The 21572-nt window shown below is 37.5% G+C and overlaps 1 protein-coding gene across 1 annotated transcript in view; it reads left to right on the plus strand.

Annotated features, from left to right (window-relative positions):
- Positions 1-21572, plus strand: part of USP32 (ubiquitin specific peptidase 32) — a 94029-nt gene that overhangs the window by 39612 nt on the left and 32845 nt on the right. Inside the window, exons 3-6 of the mRNA XM_009891181.1 lie at positions 7133-7238; positions 7807-7925; positions 11183-11342; positions 21065-21196. Of these exons, the coding sequence (XP_009889483.1) occupies positions 7133-7238; positions 7807-7925; positions 11183-11342; positions 21065-21196 (517 nt within the window). The remainder of the gene's footprint in view (positions 1-7132; positions 7239-7806; positions 7926-11182; positions 11343-21064; positions 21197-21572) is intronic.

Below are 21572 nucleotides of genomic sequence, written 5' to 3' on the forward strand. Positions count from 1 at the left end.
ATTAGTAAACATGTACTTTTTTATGCCTTTTATGCCAGTATTAAGGATTAAATTACTGGTTTGGATGAAGTAAACTTTTGGTCACAGACAGAGACTCTGGGTTTGCAAATGTCTGCTGTATACCTTCTACTGTATTTTTTAAAAATCTGTCCTTAAAGATACAGTTTAAGTGATGATTGTTTCTTTTAACACTCATTACAGTTACACTGCAGTTCTTGGTTTTCAGTTGGTGAGATAGAATTAATGGAAGAGTTATAATTGTTTTCGATGTCATCTCATCAAAACTGGCATGTTCAACGTCTCAAAATTGTAGTACAAATTACTGTGTACTTCTAGCATTCATTTACAGGCAATGCAGTAGTCATATCTGTGAGCTTGAATACTGTAAATTTGGACAAAATTTGGATTTGTTTCTGCTCATACCGTAAAGGGATGCTTTGTAGTTCCTGGCTTCAGGATGTGGAAAGGCAGGCAAAGTCATTAGGCAGCTTAAAGCCTTGTTCTGAGTTTTCAGCATTTCAATCATGAAGATTGATCATTTTGAGCCTTAGACTGCTGGGCTGTCGTCTCTGCATGTTTTGAATAATAGTTTTTCATATCTGAGTAGTGATAGGCCTTCAGGAATTCATTAAATTAAAAACACAGAGTTTTACAGCAGGGACATAAAACAGAGAACTGAAGCCAGTGGAACTTTGGTCAAACAATTTGCATGATTGTCATGCACACAAAACATTTTTTAAATGTTCGGGACAGTAATGTTCTGAAAAGATCTCTTGGAAGAATGGACTTGAAGATATTAATAAAATGAAATTAAGAGATGTGCTGTGTCTGCATCGTTTAAACTGCAGGGAAGCTGGTCAAATGGTGAGATGTATGAAGACAGCATTTATTTTTAAATCTATTTTAAATCTAAATTTATTTTTAAATTACCATATGCAGTTGTGGCACCTTGGTAGAAAAAGTATTGTTTAGAGGAGGTGGAAGGACAGATTGCTGGTAATATTTCAAGAAAGCATTTCTAGTAGCTTTGTATTTTAGACTTGGGAGGGAAAGAATGTTGAGAAAGGACTCCCTACCTTTGGCCCGTGTGGTCATTTAAGGGACTGATTATACCTTTTATATATGCCTACATGTATTATGATTGTGAGAAGGTTTGTACACAGCAATCTGTGATGTTTACTGAGTAGTTAAGTGTCAGTGCATCTTTTTCTCCGAATGGTTAACAAGCTGCAGTCCAAGTAATGCAAAGAGAAAAGGGATGATGCGAACAGAAACACGAAGGACACATTGACGGGGCTGCCAAAAGAACAGGAACACAGACTTCTCAAGGACTGAGAGAGAAGAGGGGTCATAAGGATAAAATCAGGAAAGAATCCAGGACGTTCTATACTCTGTAGAGAAAGGAGCCAAAGGAATGCCTCGAGCATCCTCTCCTGCTCTTCCAGCAGGCTCACTAGGGCGTATGGGCACAGGGCCAGGGATTTGGACCTGAAGGAACTGGTCGTATAGACTGAGGCATTTTTTTAACAGAAAAGGAACCATATTGTTGAACTCTTCAGTTATCCATGAAATGCAACATGTCAGACTTAAATTTTATTTAAAAATATGACTATGTACCCTATAATTATTCTAAATTTTACATTCTGAAATGTAAATTGCTATGATACTGTCTGGGTGTGGCTGTTCTAAGTAAAGCTGCAACAGTATTAAGTAATTTTGGAAAATCCAAAATTGCATCATATTTTGGTGGTGTATCTTATTAGAAGAAGTTTTCCAAATAACACATACATAGAAAAATTGTGGAGCTCCTTTCTTAGGAATGCAAACTAGTGTCTGATATATATTTTTATATAACTATTCAGTGTTTATAAACTCTTCCCAAAGAATGGTTAAGCAGCTAAACTCAAAGGAATGCCAGCTGCTGATGGCTGTAATTACGTATGTTAAATAGTAATACATCGGCCATTATCCATAGAGTTCCTTTTCTGTGTTTATATCATGAACACTCCATGTGTTATGTCGAAATAATATCTAAATGTAATATTTGGCATTCAACTGATATCATAACTGAGATGTGCAAAGCTCAACAGAAGTGAGTGGAAAAACTGAGAAAAGGGTCTGAATTAGAAATACGCTTTTGGATGAAGAGAAGAGGCAACTTTATTTGAGGTAATTTATAGAATAGCTGTTCTTAAAAAGTTTAAAAGCATGGAAGAGTTAAATCTGAGTGATGGAGAAGAATAAAGTAAAGAGAAGATAATATTTTGTTAAAATTCGTGAAGGAGAAATAGTGATTTCTCTTTTGTTTATGGATATATATATTTTGTCTTGGAATCGGACATATAAGAATTCTCTTCCTTTTTGTGCTCTTCATAGGGTTTTTTTTTTGATCAAAAATAGTTATATTAAGACTTAAACTATAGTGTTCAGCAGAGTTAACTGCATATTTTTTAAAAAAGTAATGATTCCAATGTAGCATAAAGGTAAATTGCTTACATATGCAGTGTAGCCTCGAAGGCATCCTCTGAAATCAGAATGATTAGGAGTAGAAAGTATGGAATTCAAATCTCTGCCATGACACTGTCTGTGGAGCATACACAATCATTGTGCCCAAATGGAGCACAAATTTAGTTTTAATAATTTAGCCCTTCGAGCATTTGTAAAAGGATTAAACTCTCGTAATAGAAGAGGATGATCTGAGCACCCTATGGGAAGTTAATGTGTTTAGGTAGTGCTGTATCTTATAGGAGAATGAAGCTGCAGGTTCTACATAATGTTTTCTGTAGAATTTGATCCTTCTATGTTATCAGCCTCATTTACATTTACTTGCCTTCAGACATCTTTTAATAGTCCTTAGTGAATAGCTATGAAAGTGATAGTTTGATGGGTGGACAAGGAGAGGATTTACCGCAGGTAACACACAGAACTGTATTGAGGTGAGTGTCTTCAGGGAGTCCGTCTGCTTCAGCATCGTGTCTGCTAATAACTGTGAGAGCAGAGAGCCGAACAAGAATTTAGAATTTTTTACTACCTTGTTGCCCGACACTGCTTTGGTGTTGGTCTAGCATACATTCTGCAAATGAAATCTGCCAGTCTGCAGTGGTAGATTTTCCGCACCTTGTTATACCCGAAGCATAAGGGGTGGTTTCCGTCGTCAATCCAACGTCTGGGTTAGGTGTTCCCTTTTCTTCTGTTTGGCACTGCAGCGCCGTGTGCCTTAGCCACATCTACCTGGTGCCCTTGACAGGCCCATGGCTGGTTTTGTTTGGTCACTCCCAGTCCTGGCTTAATTTTGCCTTGCGATGGAAGCCACACCTGAGATAGTCAGAGCAGTGACTCATCCCCCTGGCTCTGGAATTCAGCTCGCCTCCCACCCTTCGCTTGTGCTGGAGGATTCTGGCTGCAGCACAGTGAATGCTGCCGCTGAAGGGGAAAAGGGATAGAAAGAGGGATTTTGGTTCCAGTAACTTTCTTCTTTTTCCACTTAACCTCATGAACCTCCCGCAGAATCGCAGCTCCTGTAGGCTGAGGTACTTGAGGACACACAGATCTGTCTGAGCAAAGCTCATTTTAGAGCCCCACTCCATTACCCTCGAGAGACTCAAAGGAGACGAATGCCAGCCTCCGCAGATGTGGAAGTTAGCAGGCATGTAATATATTCTTTGGGAATCTTCAGCTGATTTCTTCTGCCTTTTCTTTAATAGGAAAAACTGCGGTTTCCAAGCCTCACCGTGATCTTACTGCACCTGCTGACAGAGGTTTCCTCTGGCTGCTCTCCATTGGTTCCCATCTTTACGCAGAACTGTCTCTGAAAAGTGTCGGATTGCTGTCACTTTGTGATTTACAAAAAAAATATTATGAAAAATTATTTTAAGGGATTATGTTACTAAGGAAGCTAAATTTTCTTTTATTAATAACAAATAGTGGTCAGCAGATGACCTCAAAAGCTGTTCTTTTTCACAATACAGGAAGATTTTAATTTCTCTCATGTCTGTTTCCAGTGTTCAGCTATTTGTTTTAAGGTAAATAAACATTTTGGTAACAAATCTTGTTGCATTTTGCTTTATCAGTGTAAAAGGTGCAAATTCTTTTGAAGTACTTTACTGATTTCTTAGAGTTAGAGTAACAAACATTGGCGGCTGTCAGTTCTCTGCTAAATAATTTCCTGACCTGCGTCAGTGAGATGGTAGCTTTTTTCAGTCTTATTTTGGGAGAAGTGGCACTCACATTTTGCAAAGGGGTTTCAGCCAGTTGAGAATTGGTCTCCTCCTTATTCCTGCTCCTTGTAGTGTTGTGCTGTCTGACTCCTTTGAAGGGCATAACCGATAATAGGCTGCACTTGATTGCACAGAGTGCCCTACGCTGTTATGGTAGTGTATAGAAGTTCTCTTGTAAAGTTTGAAATGTCATTTATGTAGTTATTTTGTACCAGTTTCACAGTCAGCTTATTCCTGGCTACTTATTCTCACCATAAGGTCACCCACTTTGAGCTGGATTAGTGAAAACCGATAAGGAAAATGGTTAATTCAAACTCAAAAGTTGGTTCCCTGATTTCAATCATAGTCTTGCCGCGTGAATGCTTGTTTTGGCAGAGATGTTGAAAGCGGAGTGTGGGTGGGGGAATGAGTTGTTGGGGGCAGGGGAAAGGCTACACTGGTTTAAACCAGCAATGAAAATACAGTGTTAAGAGAGGCAGAAGATGGAAAGTACTTTAAAAACAAATAATTAGCTGTAGGCGGTGTGTGTCTGCAAAGAGACAGGCAAAATTCTAATAATATTTAAATCTAATTTCGATTATTATTTTTATTTTTTTTTTTTTAAATCTGGTTTAGAATTATTCCTGTGGTGTTTTTTTTTTTTCAAGGATAAATCTAGTACTAGAGTATTCTCTGGATGCGTCCAGTAGGTTTATGATCCTAGTTGTGCTATTTGTGGGGGGTCCTCAAACAGTGGTAGATTTTATGCTGTAACAACCTTTTATATTTCAAAACTGAAGTCCTAATTAGTGCGAGAATTTGTACACCCCTGTGACAATTTTGTTTTACAATGGTTTAAAAGTAGATTGCTTTGATGTGTTTCAGACTTGTTGGGTAGATTAACGGGATGTCACCCACTTAAGATACTGTTAGAGACAGGCGTTTTTTCCAGAGCTGCTGATAGTCTCGAAGACAAGTGTCACTCCAATTGCACATACCATCTCACACTGTTATTTCTAATCATCTGTGAGTGTAAATGTTTCCTGATGGTTACGGTGGGAGTTTTAAAAAGTTTAAAAGTGTTTCCATTCTGTAGTTTGGTGGATTTTTGTCTGTGGGGCCCCAAGGTGTCAGAGCCGCTGTGGTAGGCTTGCAAACAAGGCTAAAATTCGTTATGCAAGCGTTTGTAGTTTCAAAGGGAAGAAAACTCAACAAAGAAACAGAGCTTGGGAGGTCAAAAAAAGATAATGTTGCTTTAGGTGGTTAGAATTGTGTCTGGCTGTAGTTCATATGTTTAAAAAACCAACAAAATGCAAGGGGAAGGGATAGAGGTGTTGCAGTTCAGATCTGTGGGTTCCGTTCCATGGTGTACTAATGATTCACTCTGCTTTGTGGGTAATACACAAAAGAGTAAATCTGCTCACAATAATTCTGAAGCTCTGCTGACCTCTGAAGTCTGCTATTGCTATTTGGCTAAATTCTCATATAAATAATATATTCGAGGCTTTACTGGAGAAAAATGAAAAAGCAGTACATAACTGCATGTACATATCCTGGTTTTAATGTTGTCTGTTTAGAATGTAATTCAGATGCAAGCAAAGAAAGTAGTATTGACAATATGCACTTTTCTTAATAGAAGCTGATCTCTGTTCCTTTATCTTTCCCTCTGAAAAATTTATATTAAAAAACAGTTCAGCAAATAAGTCTGCTATCCAAACCATGATCAGTGACAAATCGTTTTGTTCTGGTCTTTCACAGTAATAGTTCCCCACCAGCTAGACTTAATACTTCCTCTTTATGGTTAGATGCGCAGTGTGGGACCTATAAGAAAATGAAATTAAAAGACATAGAAATAATTTGTCTATGTAAGAATAATTTATAAGTTCTCACTGCTTTAAATTCTAATACCTAACGCAGATTTCTGTCTTGTGATACTGATAAAATACTGGTGCTTGTAGGAATAGATTTGGGCTGACAGGAGGAGTCCGCGTTTGGAGAGCAGTACAGCATATGTATATATTTCCACTTGTGCTCTGTAGTTTTAGAGGCAAGGTGAAGTAATACGTTGCAATAAGTGAGTTGGTAATTCTTGTTGACTAGAAGTAGTTGCTGTTGCTGACTTACTTCCTTCATCTCTCATATATCAGTGTTGAATCACTGTTAAGATGCTGTTGAGTAAGTGAAGCTGCAGCTTGTACGGACTTCTCATGTGAAAGGTAAACGCTTCAGCCCTTCTGTTGACTGCATTGTTCCTGGTGGCCGCTCTGTGGATCTTTGAGTAACTTCTGAATAAAGCCTTGATTTCTAGTGCTTTCTATTGGAAGAAAGAGTTAAATACCATTGTTAGAGTGGGGTAATAAACTGGAATCATAGAATCATAGGATGGTCATTCTAGCAACAGTTGTGGTGTTAAGATAGTTAAGGTATAGTTGATGGAACGTGGGGTGTTTTGTGTGTGTCACATCTTTTTGAAGTGGTAGTTTTTGATGGCTTACTGGAAGTGTGCCTCCTGCGACTGGGGCAGTGAAACACATGATGCTCCAATAACCTCTTGATAGCTTTGAGACTATTGAGGCCTAGTCTGGAGGAGATTTCATCTTCATTACCTTGATAAGAAAGTTTGGGGAAGTAGCACCAGTGAGGAAGCAAGAAGCTGTCTTCGTTGGAGGATTCTAACATTTATTTTTTTTTATTGCTGTTTATTAAAAGTACCCGTGTTTCACTAAATAAAAGACCCTGGAAAGGCTATTTTAAGGTACTGGAAGAGCTATAAAAGTATAAGAGAATTGATATTAGAAGTGTGTTTAGCTGAATGGGAGGTGACTGGCCTAAAAACCACCTAAGACGGAGCCTCACAGTAAGTTGTTGCTTTTAGTTCTGAAATCTCTGTTGTTCCTGTTAACTGTTTGGTTAACTTCTCTGTTTGATTCTTCTAGGTTATCTACTGTTCATTTGGAGGAATATCCAAAGGGCTGCACTTCAATAACTTGATTGTCGGATTAGTTCTACTTACCAGAGGCAGAGAGGAAGAAAAAGCAAAATGTAAGTAATGTAACTTACAACAGTAACAAGACGATAGTGGATAGTGAGTGTAAAATACACTTATGTAAAGCAAAAATAAATTGTGGTATACTAAGTCCCTATATTTATATGTAACCAGGGCATACATTTGCCAATAAAGATATTTTGAAAATCAGTGCATTTTTGTTTTCTATACTCACCAAAATGCAATATTTGATAAGTCATCATGAATGTAAATGTTAGGATCCTACAGAAAGACTGTTGATCACTGTATGTGGGCAGAGGAAGGAGGACGGCATTGATATTTTTCAAAACAAATGAAAGCATCTGCCTACTGACTTCTGTTGTTTTGTCTTCCTTGTGAATCAGACTTGATAGTATTTATTTTCCTTTTGATTACTGGACAATGGTAAATGGAAAAGGACATACTTCTTGACCTAAACCTTTTTGAGCTATATTGAAATTGAATCAACCCAAGTTTTTAGTTCTCTAGTTGTTGCACAGCCTTTGGCATCCTCAGCCACTTGTAAATGTAATACTTGAAAAATGTAACTATCATAGTTGCTTAAACATATCTCTACTTCCTCAGACATTTTCAGTCTCTTTTCTAATGAATCTGGGAGTTATGTTGTCCGTGAAGAGATGGAGAAGATGCTGCATGTGGTTGATGGGAAAGTCCCAGAGTCACTCAAGAAATGTTTCTCTGAGGTATTTCATACATGGGTTTTATTCTATTGCATTTACAAAATAGTGAAAATTATACTGGGTAGTTTGTTTTTCTCTGACATGAACATGCTCGTGCATGTATGGGAACAAATTGACCATGTTTAAATTGGGTAAAAGCTCGTATTTTTTTATGTTGTGATATTACATGTAATTTGTATTGATGTGAATGGCAGCCTGGTATACAAATGTAGGCATTCTCCATGCTGCTTTACTTACTGTGCTGCTTTGAAATATATCATTTCCCAAGGGTAATCATGTTATCAAGTAAATATAAATGCTAATATTGCTAGTGGAAATTTATTCATTAGTGTGGGCATTTTATTGCAATCAGGGAAGGAATCTAGAACACAGTTCTGAGACAGGAAAGAAAAGCTGCATCCTGGATTTAAAATCGCCTGCCAGCAGTGGTTGCTTAAGAAGAATAGTATTACTTTTGTCTCACTGTGCCTGCCAGGAGCTACAGCGTTTATTTATGTTTTAGGTTGTTTGAGAGCTTTATGAAGCTTGCTGAAGTCCTCCTCCAAAACAGGCTGTTGTTCCTTTTAAATATTCACAGATTCTTCTTTGGCACTAGCGATCCTGATGAATTATCAGGCTTTTGTGCTTTGGTTGCTTCGTTTGTTATCAGAGGACTATAGATCAGCACGATCTAGGCATCATTATGCATTCCACTGAAAAACTGATTGACTACAAGCTTTATTTGTAGATGTTAGATTACTTAATTACCTTGAATTTTATTGTACTGTATTGAAGATAACTTTGGTTGTGGGCATTGGCTGAGGCAGACTCATTTGATCTGGCGGTGGTATCAGGTTGGCTTTGTAAGCAATGATTACATTCTTCACTCTTGGCTGGAATCATAAATCGTATGTATACTGCAGTCCAGTTTCTGGAGCTGACCCACTTCAGTATTTCCTATTTATAATTTCTCATCAATATGGTGTGATGAATTATACTCTAAAAGTTAATTGCACGCTGTCCAAGAAATCCAGAAATACTTTGTGAAGACTTGCAGGAAGAGAAGTATCAATCTGGCTTAGTACCATTTTCCTGTTCAAGAAAATGCTGTATATTGATTTTTCTTTTAAAATGAAAATAGCGTAATAACCCACTCAGCAGGATTTACTGGCCTGTTAATCATACTAGGTCATTGCAGGAGAGTGAGAAAGTTTAATGTTCCTGCTGTGGGCCTTCCTTCCTGCCGTATGGCGGATGAGTTTATGCTTTCAAGGATGATGTTTATAGGTACTTCTATTCTTCAGAATTATTGCATGTTCTCATCTAGAGATATAAGCTTTAAATATATATCTGAGTTTTCCTCACTTTTGTTTTTGAAATACAGGAAACAAATTCAGTGATACCTGTATTGCTCTAGTTGCTCAAGTTCCATCACAGCTCAGCTGTAAACATTATTTTCTTCAAATGCTTTTTCCCCGTGGCCAGGGTGTTCCTGTCCCTCTTCTTCCTTGTCCTCCCTCTAATCAATCAGAACAATGCAGAGTCTCAGTGAAATGTGGCACAGCTATTGCTGCGTTTGCAGAAAGCAGGGCAAAAAGTAGAGGGAAAGTAGAGTGGAGCAGGTAGTAAGAAAATGATCTTGTCTCTGATCCAAACTGTTAGAGAAATTTAAAAAAAAAAAAAAATCTGTTAATTTGGCAGTAGAGGGTTTTTTTTGCTCTAAGCAAGTGGTTAAACGGTGGATTAAATCCTTCAAAGTCCACATTGTTGAGTTACCCTTTTCCTGACTGTCATTCATTCTCCTACCTCTGTGCTGGCTCAAGTATTTATATGATGCCTTGATGAACTGGATCAGGAAACTGATCTGGGTGAGAAGTAAGCCCTTTTTCTGTAGCTTCTAATCCTCTAGGTTATTTTTCAGCTAGATCTGTTTTGCCACCTGACTCCACTAATGTGCAGTCACAAAAGAGAAGGGATGAAGAAAAACAGTGTTGGTAAGAGGAAGGTTAGGAGTGTGCTGTCACTCAGTGTGGCTGTATACAGATCAAACTGGTGATGTTGCTTCTTGACTTCCTTGAATTATAACCACGTGGAAGTCTATGATGGTAGCTGTAAGTATTGGGCTTTTCTGCATCTATTTGTTGGAGAAAAATGTAACACTATTTAGTCTAGGAAAAAGAGGCATAAAAAGAATGAGTATCTGGAACCTGAAATAATCCATTACCATTGGAATATGAAGCAACTGTTTTAGCAGTGATGGTCATTAACCATTGGAGCAACCTGGCAAAGGAAGTAGTGGATTTTCCATTTTCTGCGGTTGGCAGTTGCACATAGTCCGTGGTCAACTGCAAATTGTTGGATTCTATAGAGGCGTAATTCAGTGAAGTTTAATGGTCTGTGATATTAGGGAAGCTTAAATAATCAATGATTTGAAACCTCTTTCACTTTGCAGACCCCTGTTTATTTCCCGTGGAGATTAGGGTCTCTATGTAATGAGTTTGTCTACTGATAATAGGTTTGCTTTTATTTTAGTTAGTTTTGTAGGTCCTGTAGAAATCAGTCTGCTGATCCCTATGGTTTCAAGGCCACAGCTTGGAAACCATTCAACTAAATGGTTTAAACAGCCTCTCCTGCATTTAAACTCTGTGAATCTATAGCTTTTATGTATTCCTGAACAGGTAGTTCCATGAGACATCCAGCAAGAGAGACTTGAGTTAGGGGATACTGTGAGTGTCATGTTTACATGTGTGCTCCAAAGTGGGTTTTGGTCAATAGAGGTAAAAAAATGACATGCTACTGCAGTGATTAATCATCTGATTAGTTATTCACAAATCTAATTTTTCCTGTGTTAAGTGTTTATGTACTTGTGCTGATATAACAGAATGTTTATGATTTTATAGCACCTGTTATTTGGCACATTAGAGCTTTTATCTATCATAATAAATTTAAATTCATAAAAATAACCTCTGTTATTTTGAATTGTAAGTAACCATTTTTCTTCTAATCCCTTTAACCTGAGGTTCAGAGTAAATGATTTTCCAAAGGCCACACTGAGTAGGTGGTTGAAATGCAGAGAGTGCTGAGGAGTCTTAATTTCCCTCCCAGTGCTGTATTTCAGAACAAAATGGAAAAACAGGCATAGCTCCAAAGAAAAAAATTATTTTAGTACTTATTTTTATAGGAGATTGTCCCAATTCTTGTTCGTACAGCTGGATGGTTCCAGTTTACTGATACTGAGAAAGCAGAGAAAAGCAGCTCACACTTTCTTATTTTTCTTTCAGGGTGAAAAGGTAAACTATGAGAAGTTCAGGGTTTGGTTATTGCACAACAAAGATGCTTTCACGTTTTCCCGTTGGCTGCTGTCTGGAGGTGTGTATGTGACACTCACTGATGATAGCGATACCCCTACCTTCTATCAAACCCTGGCTGGAGTCACACACTGTAAGTAAACTGTGCTTGTTACTATGCACATTTTCTTAAACTGTTTCAGAGTTCACAGACATAAGCTGTTGCCTTGCCGTTAGTTCTTCATTACATCTCACTGCTCTGAGATACATTCAGTTCTGTTCAGCAAGATAAATTTCTTCTTGGTGCTAATTTGTTCTCTGCTTTTTGTGCTGTGACATGTAAAACATTGTTATGTACAAGGACACTGTGGGTCATTATTTTTAAGAGATAACGATACCGAGATTACAACACTTCTTATAGTAGAAGTTTGCTACTGAGCAAATAAAAAAAAAAAAAAGGAAAATATCTTCTTTTTGACAAATACATTTATCTAAAGTGACTTAATACTGGGTTTATATTTGGTCTTTCAGATATAGTGGATTGTAAAACTATTGAGACAGTTCTGAAAATAATGCTTGTTTCAAAAATAAGTATTACTTCTTAATTTCCTTTCTGTAGTAAAATAAGTAATATTCCTGGCATGTGATGTAGTCAGGGAACTAAATTAACTGAAGAGAAACCTCCATAGGATTTGCATTTAGGAATAACATCCAAAGAACAAATGCTTCCTTATGTCTATATTAATGTAAAAGAAGGAGCAGCTGTTTTTTAAATTAAATGTAAAAACAAAAGGCTGATAAATTATACTTGATGTACAAGTATAACCTAAGCATACATTACAGTATAGCATCTAAGGGACTGTGGTATCCCTGGGAGGAGGGTGTTTGCTATTGAGATGTCAGTGATTTGAGCAATCTGGTTGTGTTTAATGTACTCTCATAGATTTTCTTTGTTGGTGTCAGCATGGCACTTAATCTCTGTAATGGGTGAGTTACTTGAATAAAGCAACATAGAGCTTTTTCTCTGGGTTTGAAATATGAGCATTAAAATTCTGTTCTGACCATCTGAAATAAAAACGCATAATAAAATTAGCAGTTTATAGGCAGGTAATTTATTTGCATTACATGAGAGACTGCAGCAGACATTGAGGTTACAGAAGACCACTAAATACTCTGAGGTCTAATAGACGAAGTAGAGAAAGAGGTATGCTAAAAAAAAACCCTAAACCCCGGGCAAAAATCTCTCCAGCTGTATCAAATGGAGATCTGCCATGCCTCCAACCTTGTCAAGTCTCCTTTGTCCATAGTGTTCAAAGAAACCTTTACCCCAGGCCTCTGGATGTTGCCTCAGAGCTTCCTTTGATTTGTTTCATGCTTTGAAATTAAAACTTTTTCTGAACAGTTTTTACTATGCTTTTTGCAGAAAGTTTATTTATACTGAAACTATTATAATAAAAAAAAAAAAATAAGAGCTGCTGTTTTAATAGACTTTATTTCATATTTTTTGATATACCTGTCACTGTTACCATCTGCAGCCAGACTCTCAACTGTATTCCCAGCTATTTCAGATGTGCAAAATAAATGATTCAAGAAAAAATTGGTCTTTAGACTAAATAGCATAATAATCTACTTTAGCTAACCCACACCTGTGTTCTTGTATCAAGAAGAAAGCCTTTCTTTCTTCAACTTAGAGGCTAAGAGATTTTTTTTCAGTTGTAAACAAAGAATTAGAGACATTAAGATGGAACTGCTATAACTAAAAACAAAATTAAGGAGACTGGATGAGAAGCATCTGAGAAAAAAAATGAATGGGGACAAAATCTGTTCCGATTCTTGGAAAATTGTTCGAGTGGTTCTATGTCTTAACCAAATTTGCAAAGCTCATATGACAGTTATGTTGGACCTGTAGATAAAATTAAACTTTACTGTATTTTTGTTATTTTCTAGTTCAATGCTGTAATAAGAAAAACAGACAGTAGTTGTGCTGCGTTACCACGTCTGCAGCCGGTATCTTTCAAATGACAGATATGGAAAACTGTCAGGAGTTAAGATAGTAGGAATGAACTGGTGAACTCACCTGCTGGTGAACTAACCAGCCTCCTCCGGGTCTGGACAAATACTTTCTTTATAATGTATCCGATGATTTCCCTTGTGATTTGAGACAGTACAGGAATCTCATACCACAGATGCAAAAGTAAGGAAAATACAAGTGCTTGAGCACTTGGAATTAATTGCTGTGAAGTATTAATACTTGGGGCCTTGCTGTTTTGTTTTTTAAGTTTAGTAATTGCGTTCTAATCAGGTAAATCTAAAGAATAAGAAATTTAGTGCTGAAGTATTCTTAACACAGCTGAATGTGTAAAACAGTAAGAGCTGTTATGACAGTTCCTTTTCTCTAAATGAAGGCTTGTTTTTCATACTTTTACCCAGGATAATGGCTGCCTTTTGGGAGAACAAGGAACTGAAACAAAATTTAGTAAACCCAGGCAAAGACTGTTAGCAGAATACAGTGAAAGAGTGAAAGGTTTTAAAACATCTTCTACTGCAAGATGAAAACTAATTAGTGAAACTTGCTAATTTCTCACCGGACTGGGTGGCAGCGCGCCCTCTCCTGGCTCAAGCTTCAGCCCCCTCCCCCCCCGCCAAGCCTCACCTCCCCTTGCAGCGTGCTTCCCATCAAACGGCTGGAATAATGTGGCGGAGACGTGAAAAATTGTGGTGATAAAAATAGTGGAAGTTATTAACATTGATTTAGAAACAGACAGCAAATGTTTTATTGCAGAGCATCAGTGACTCCATTTAAATTTGCTTAATGAGCCAAGCTATAGGGGAAACAAAGGAATTCTAATTTTTCATTTGTAAATAATGTTTATTTTGGTATGCAGATGACTTTAATTATATTTCTGAACACATAATTAGAAATGGAATTTTAAAGTTACAGGAAGTTGCACACACTTGCTGCTTTTAATCAAATTTTGTTCCATTTCACTTAAATCATAAATATGAATCGTTTCATTTGAAAGCTACCAAAATAACTTAAGTTTCTCTTGGACCTTTGTTCCCAAACCCCAGTTTCAGGGATACCCAAGTGCCGAGCAGGTAGCAGTAGTTTGGATTTTCTCAGTATTGTAGTATGATCAGGTACCTTTTGAATTTTTTTTTTATTTTTTTAAGCCATCATATTGAATAGCGCTGCAGTGGAGCATGTAAATCAAAGATAAATCCTGTCAGGGACTACTGCTAACACGAAAATTCTCTGTAGGGGAATGTTCGCCTAAATCATTATGCATCCTTAATAATTACAAATTAAACACCTGATCTCTGGTACTCGGAGTCCAAATGCAGTATTTCAGTAAAACACCAATTCTCAGCTGCTGGCGGGTGTCATTTTGAGCCTGCCCTGGCTGGTTTGTGCTTTTGCACACATCAGGCTGGAACTGACTCCATCCTACCTGCAACGTACGGCTTTTGTGGTGTGGTTCGGCAGACAGATGGACGGGAACGTGGGACACGTGGAAGGGTCTCCTGTCCCACCAGGTGCAGACCCTGGGGGGCCCATTCCTTTCCTAAGATAGTGAGGCTTATTGTTTTTTTTTTAACCCAATTGGGAAAAATTATTCCAGTGCATCTTCTACATGTGTTTGCAGGTACTTTATGTCTCAGTTTTTTGTCAACTTTGTCCTTGGTTTCAGAAAGTCTCTGCTCTCCTTCCTTTCTACTAGTCAGTATAAATGCAAGTGACTCTTACATTTCTTCTTGACCTTTTTGCCATCGTAAAATGAGCCCGGTTCAGGGCTGTTTGAGACCAGGTGCTCCCTCCCCTGTTCCATCTCAGAGGTGGGTGATAAAGTGCTGTCATGCTGGCTCCATGCAGCATGAGGTGAGACCTCATTGCTTTCCTTCCTTTGCCTGGAAATATTTCTGCTGCCGCAGCGCAGGTCATCGTTCCTTTTTTATGACTGTCGTTTTGGTGTGTCTCAGTGTCATGTGATGGGCTTATATACTCAGGTTTTCAGTCCTTTTCCATGGGGAGAATACTCCCATTTATCAGAGCAGTTACTGGTTTCAAACTGACAGACAGTGTAATTTGTACTTCTTTGTTACCCGGTTCTTGTGTCACTGAGTTCTTTTCAAATAGCGTCCTAATTCTCCTTTGAGTTGAAGAGACTCTCTTCTGCCATCAGAAAAATTCATCAAAATGCTTCTGCTTTTTCTGACATGCTGAGATGCAGTAAGACAGTGTGTAATCAGCATAATAATTATATTTTAGAACATACAGTTGTCGCTAATTTAACATAATAAATGAGAGAAGCCCTGGATAACCAGACAGCATGGTTGAAGGGGAAGAGTGAGTTTTTGAAACAGTATAAAATTGAAACTGAATGTTGTGGAAGTAACCTCTTCTGTTAGAGACGGGTTCGTAAACCTGTAGGGCTTTATGGTAAGATGAAGATGCGAGTCAGTAAAAGGAAAGTGAAATGAAGTAATCACTTAACTTTGCTCCCATTAAAAGGTGGTCTGGATGTAAATACATGTTCTGTAGCTTGCCTGCTTCAGGTGTGGTACCCACTCTTCAAACACCATCTCTTAATGATGTATGAAAGGCCACAGGAAGACAATTCTGAAGATTTTGGGTTTAGTAAAAGTGCCTTAAGAGTGTATTTCATTCTGTGCTATTTTTTTTTCCCCAAGTGTGTGAACGCTTGTGCTTTGAGAGGAACTGTAGTGTTTAATAGCCCTTCTGTAAGGTTTCCCATCTTAAGGCACTGGTAATCTCTGTTCTGCTAGATGAACGCCTGGATAGTCATGTCTGACACACACAAGGATCTTGGTTGAAGTCACAACTTTTCTGTGTGTCTGTTTTTTTATTAGGGGGGAAAAAAAAAACCCCTATGAAAATATTACAGCAGACATGGCCAATAAGAAAAAGCCTCGGTGTCACTTAATCTGCATCTTGCCACTTTGTTATCCTCTTAGTTCCCAGGCTGTTTTATGTCCCGCGAAGCAGCTCGCTCTGCCCAGGTCCCGGAGGCTTCCCTGTCTTAATTGGAAAGGGACAAACAAGCGGGTTGAGTCAGAAATAGTGTTTGGTGTTCAGTCGTTCCATCTCTGGTTCTGACTCAGCCGTTGCGCGATGAAGAGCTCTCTCTGCCATGGGGGACTGGGTTTTGCGTGGAGGATATCATGGTAAATGCTGAAACAACCAAGTTTTGGTTAAAATGTTGGGAATATGGTATGCTTCTACTGCTGTGAACCAGAGAGGATTGTACCAATAGGTGGGTAAAAATGAAAGTTTTAAAATGTATTGAAATACTTAGTTAATTCTGATCATATATAGAATTGTAATAAATAGTGCCTGAAATGAAAACATGTTTTTAATTTTTCTCTTAAGACAGGGGATTATTCATGGCTTGCTGCCTGTGTAATAGTTAAGGAGGGCATACATTTCAGGGAAATGGCATTAAAATGAAAGATTTTTTTTTTCATTGTTTATCACTGTCGTGTAATCTGACTGTCAGTCACAGTATGGCAGCTGGGTTTAAGTTAATTCATTTTTGGTAGAGTTACAATTTCTCAGATGCATATTTTTGCTGAAAATGTTTACCTGTTCTTCCTTTTACCATGTGAAAACTGTAGCTTGAGGTGTGATTGACATTATTATTCCTCCTGTTATACTTGTCTAGTTCGTAGAGAATTGATCTAAAAAACACTATTAATAATTTTACAGATCTGAAAGTTTTTCATATTTTTAATGGACAAGTAATGAAGGACACATGAAATAGCACATGGTAGTAAACTGGTAGTGTGTGGTTAAAGTTCACAGATGTGTAATATCTCCATGTGACCTCAAATAATTGGATCCTGTATGTAACTGACAAAAATGAATACTTACTTGTTGTAGAAAGCTAGTCCATTGTGATGTTTTGGACTATATTGTATATATAAGATACACTTCTTTAAAAAAACAATCATAAGGTATTTAAAATTTGAACTACTGAATGAAAGCCCAGTTCACACTTCTTGATGTGATTTGAACAGGCATTAGGAAAAAAAATATTTATACTTTGAAAAGGTAAAATCCTTTATCTATATAAAACCTCTTTAGGATATGGCATTTTTTTCATACGCATTGGTATGATTGGATAATAAATGCAGTCTGCTTTTATCATACTTCATTTAAGCTTCAGTAAGAAATAAGATTGTATGTACATATCATAAATTGCAAGAGATTTCTTTTAGTTTACGTTTATGGAGGAATAGATGGTGCACTACATATCCTGAGACTGATTTACAAGGTTATGTGCAAAAAATCACTGTGGAGAAATCAAATTATGTAACAGCTGGCTTTTCAGCTGCAGAGTTAAACTTTCACGTGTGCTGTAATCCAATAAATCTTTCTGTATTTATGTAAGTGAAACTATTGCAACAGGCTACAATTCATTGTTACTATGAATGAAAAATAGTCTTGTCACGTTTTTACTTGTATTCAACCTCAGTTGTGTAAGTCTAATCAGTACAAAGAATATTATTTACTACTTCATCAGTTTTACTTTCTAAACTGTTCGGCTCTTCTGCGGAAGGTCAATAGAGCGGACCTGCCTTGGCTGTAATATCAATGTAGCACTTATGCTAATACTTATCAGCTCTTCTTTTGAAGATGGTTATTTGAAAATTCTTTGTCTTTTAAACGACCATGTAATTTCAGCCACTGCTTGACAGAAATGCAGATAAGATGCTTTCTGATAACCTCTCTTTTCTGAGATTAAAATAATAAAGCAATAAAGTTAGCACTGTAGAAACTATCTGTGAAGTACAATTTAAAAAAATGGAGTGCAACTAGCTTCTAACATAGGTATTTGAGAATTTTTTATTTTGCCAGAGAACCTGTCTTTCAGTTCTTAATTACTAAAGATAAATAATGCACCTGCCAGTGACAGCAGGTTTCTGCTGATTTACTGTTCAGTAAAGACAATGTGACCTTCCTTATGTTTTTTGAATATTCTTAGCGTTGCATCATTTCAGGAATGAAGTGCAACTAGCACATTTGTTATCCTTCCCAGTCACAAAGGTAGATTAAAAGGAAACAAAGTGATTTACATGCTCATGCTGAAGAGAGTTAGCGTAATGCTTTTGCATTTGCTAGTGAGAGCAATAATGTGTATGTGCAGTTCTTCTAAATGACAGTACAAACTTGCCCTTCATGTGCAGTTGTTTAGGTAGTATAATAGTGCTGTGATTCTCTTCATGTACTTAAGGTTCTGTCTCATAAAGTGGCTTTTACCTTTAATTTTTTATTTTACTTTTTGTTTATTTCTGTTCTGGAAACTCCTTGAATATACTTGTCCCAGTATTTCCTGCAGAATGCTGGTACTCTAGTCCCAACGTCATGTCTTGCGAGCTCTTTCTTCTCAGTGCTGTAGCACCCCGATACCTGTAGAGGCAGCAAGATTGAGGGAAAGTGTATATTATTTGGTAGATTTTCTCTTATCTGTTGATATACTGACCGTTGTAGAGCAGGTATGTCATTAAATTATCAAGACATCCCTGTATTTCTTGGAATGTACCAGATGCAGTTCTACATCACTTGACTGTTCTGTGTGGGATCATGAAGCTGCTTACATCTCTGACAGTCCTATGATATTTCTCTATGCTGATCTTCAAGAAATAACTACTCTGTTTCACTTTCATGATTTCTACTAGAATGATGTTCCTTTATACATTTAGATTACTGTTTCCTTATATACTGGGGACAGACTTTTTAGTAGGGCCTATAGCAATAAGACAAGGAGTAATGGCTTTAACTAAAAGAGGGACTATATAGACTAGCTATAAGGAAGAATTTTTTTACTCTGAGGGTGGTGGAACGCTGGCCCGGGTTGCCCAGAGGGGTGGTGGCTGCCCCATCCCTGGAAACATTCCAGGCCAGGCTGGACGGGGCTCTGAGCAACCTGGGCTGGTTGGAGATGTCCCTGCTCATTGCAGGGGGTTTGGACTGGATGGCCTTTAAAGGCCCCTTCCGACCCAAACCATTCTGTGATTACAACACAACCAAGAGCCAGGAGGTGGTAAGCCACATGAGGGAATCGACCCATCTAGGAAGGAAGGGGAGAGGAGAAAGGAAATCAGTTTAGTTTTTCTTCTGGATCAGTTCTGTCATCTCACTTACTACGTAAATGCACAATAGCCGCTAATGATGCGCATGAGGATGCTGCAGCGAGTGAGGATGCTGCCAGGAGTGAGGATGCTGCAGCACGTGCTTGGGGCTAAGGGGGAAGGTAAACTTTCCCCATTCAGCCTGAAGGTATGTTGGTGTACCGAGACCCTCGAACGGCAGCTTTGCTGCGGGTGTTCCGCACACTGGTATATGGTCTGCCTAGTGATGGAACGGAATGTACAGAGGAAAAGGAGGACATTTTCTCTGATGTTACTTTTCTAGTTAGACTGTCTAAAAATATTTTACAGGAAGATGCAATCTCCTTCCACTCCTCCAACTCTACTTCAGATATTAGTCTTTTGTTAAAATTTGTCCAGACTTTCTGCTGATGAGGGTAAGGTATTGTGTAGTTTGTGATGCATTATATGATGTGCCTGCCTGGGTAGTTACAACTAGTTCATGCTTAGTAACTTAGGTAACCTACAATATTCTGATTAAATTACTACTTCTAATGACAGAAATAGGAAAAGAAATCAATAAAATTTCAATTTGACGTATAACTTTTTTGGGGTCTCTTCTGTTCTTAAGCCTTACAGGATTATTATTGTTTCTGTAGACTAAACCAGGCCAAATAGCTCAAGTTAAACCTATTAGAAGGCTGGCGTGGATTTAAAGGCTCAGAACCATCTGGGAATGGGATCACACGTAGTAGTTCTTAATATAGACAGCTTTGTCATTACATATCTATTTGAGAACCAATTAATTTGCACTGACCTAAAGCAGTGTTGTGACACACTTGCATATGTAAAAAGGTTAAAAGTATTGTTGAGCAGAAACGTAATATTTATATATATATATATTTAATTTCAAGGATAAAATGTAAGGAGACTGGAATTTGTGTATAATGTTTTGAAAGAAAACACAAGTGCTTCCTCTGGCTATTTTCATTCACCTTTGCCTAGCACCTTGTTTTACTCATTGTTGGGTTTGGGGTTTTGTTTTTTTCCCCTTCTTTAAATTAGCTTGTAAGTTCCTCAGTATGAAGTGTCTTCTAGGTTTGTATAATCACTCCCTAATCTTGACTGGGTTTCTAAGTCCATCAATAGTATAAATAATAAAGTGAAACAAACTATTTCATATTTGGAAAAAATTAATACTGAAATATAGTGTTTAATTGTCACATTAAAATTTAGCCTTATTAGTGTATAAGAAGGTAAAAAAAATCAAGTAGGAATTTTTCAAGAGCAGCCAAGTCCTAGTTTTTTTTTCTGTAAGATTTCTGGGATTTTTTGTTTTTAAGTGCTACTTTGAGTCCTTTTAAAGGATTTAAATACTGGATACCTTGGGAAAATAAGATATTGCACATATAATCTACCTGTTTCATTCACCAAGAAGGAATATGTGAAAATGAAGAGACTGTTGGAGCCATTAGCAGTAGGAAAAGTTCATTTCTGTATTTCTAAACATTTGTGATGATGTATTATTGATGTTGAACTCCTAGATGATGAATAGGTAAGATGATTCTGTACATAAAGAAAGTAAAATTGGACCTTTATTTCTCTACTGCTCATATTTTTAATTTTTACATGCAGGAATCAGGCATAAAAAAATTAACATCATTTCTCTTTGTGACAGAATAATGCTGCATTTTTATTTGGTGCTGAATTTGAACACGGTCTAGATACTATCAAAAATTTCTTTTATTTTTGTTGCTTATATAGTGGAAGAATCCGACATCATCGATCTCGAAAAACGATACTGGCTGCTGAAAGCTCAATCAAGAACTGGACGTTTTGATTTAGAAACATTTGCCCCCTTAGTTTCCCCTCCTATTCATCCCTCTCTGAGTGAAGGTATGGAACTTCGGTCAAACGTGTGATGAAGGAGTGTTGCTGTGGTGCTCAGTACCTGATGGTCTACTGACATACACATTTTAGGGGTTTAAAAGTGGGTCTGTTTATTTTAAGCTTAAATTACAGAGGTTCATTCCACTGAGTTCAGGATGTTGGAAAATGAGAAAAGATGCCTGAGAAATCTCTTATTCGCTGGGAAATCTGGAATGACGAAGGAAGTGATGCTTCTGTGCGTTCCATTCTTATTAGTTGTCAGGAAATACAGCAAAGGTTCTGTATGATTTGCCTTGTAGTCGCTTAAGATTTTTCATTGGGTTCCTTAAGATTCTGTAGTGACAAAATATACCGCTGTCCCTGAATGAGATAAAATGGAAGA

This window comes from Charadrius vociferus, unplaced genomic scaffold (assembly GCF_000708025.1).
Source record: "Charadrius vociferus isolate BGI_N301 unplaced genomic scaffold, ASM70802v2 scaffold239, whole genome shotgun sequence".
NCBI classification, from domain to species: domain Eukaryota; kingdom Metazoa; phylum Chordata; class Aves; order Charadriiformes; family Charadriidae; genus Charadrius; species Charadrius vociferus.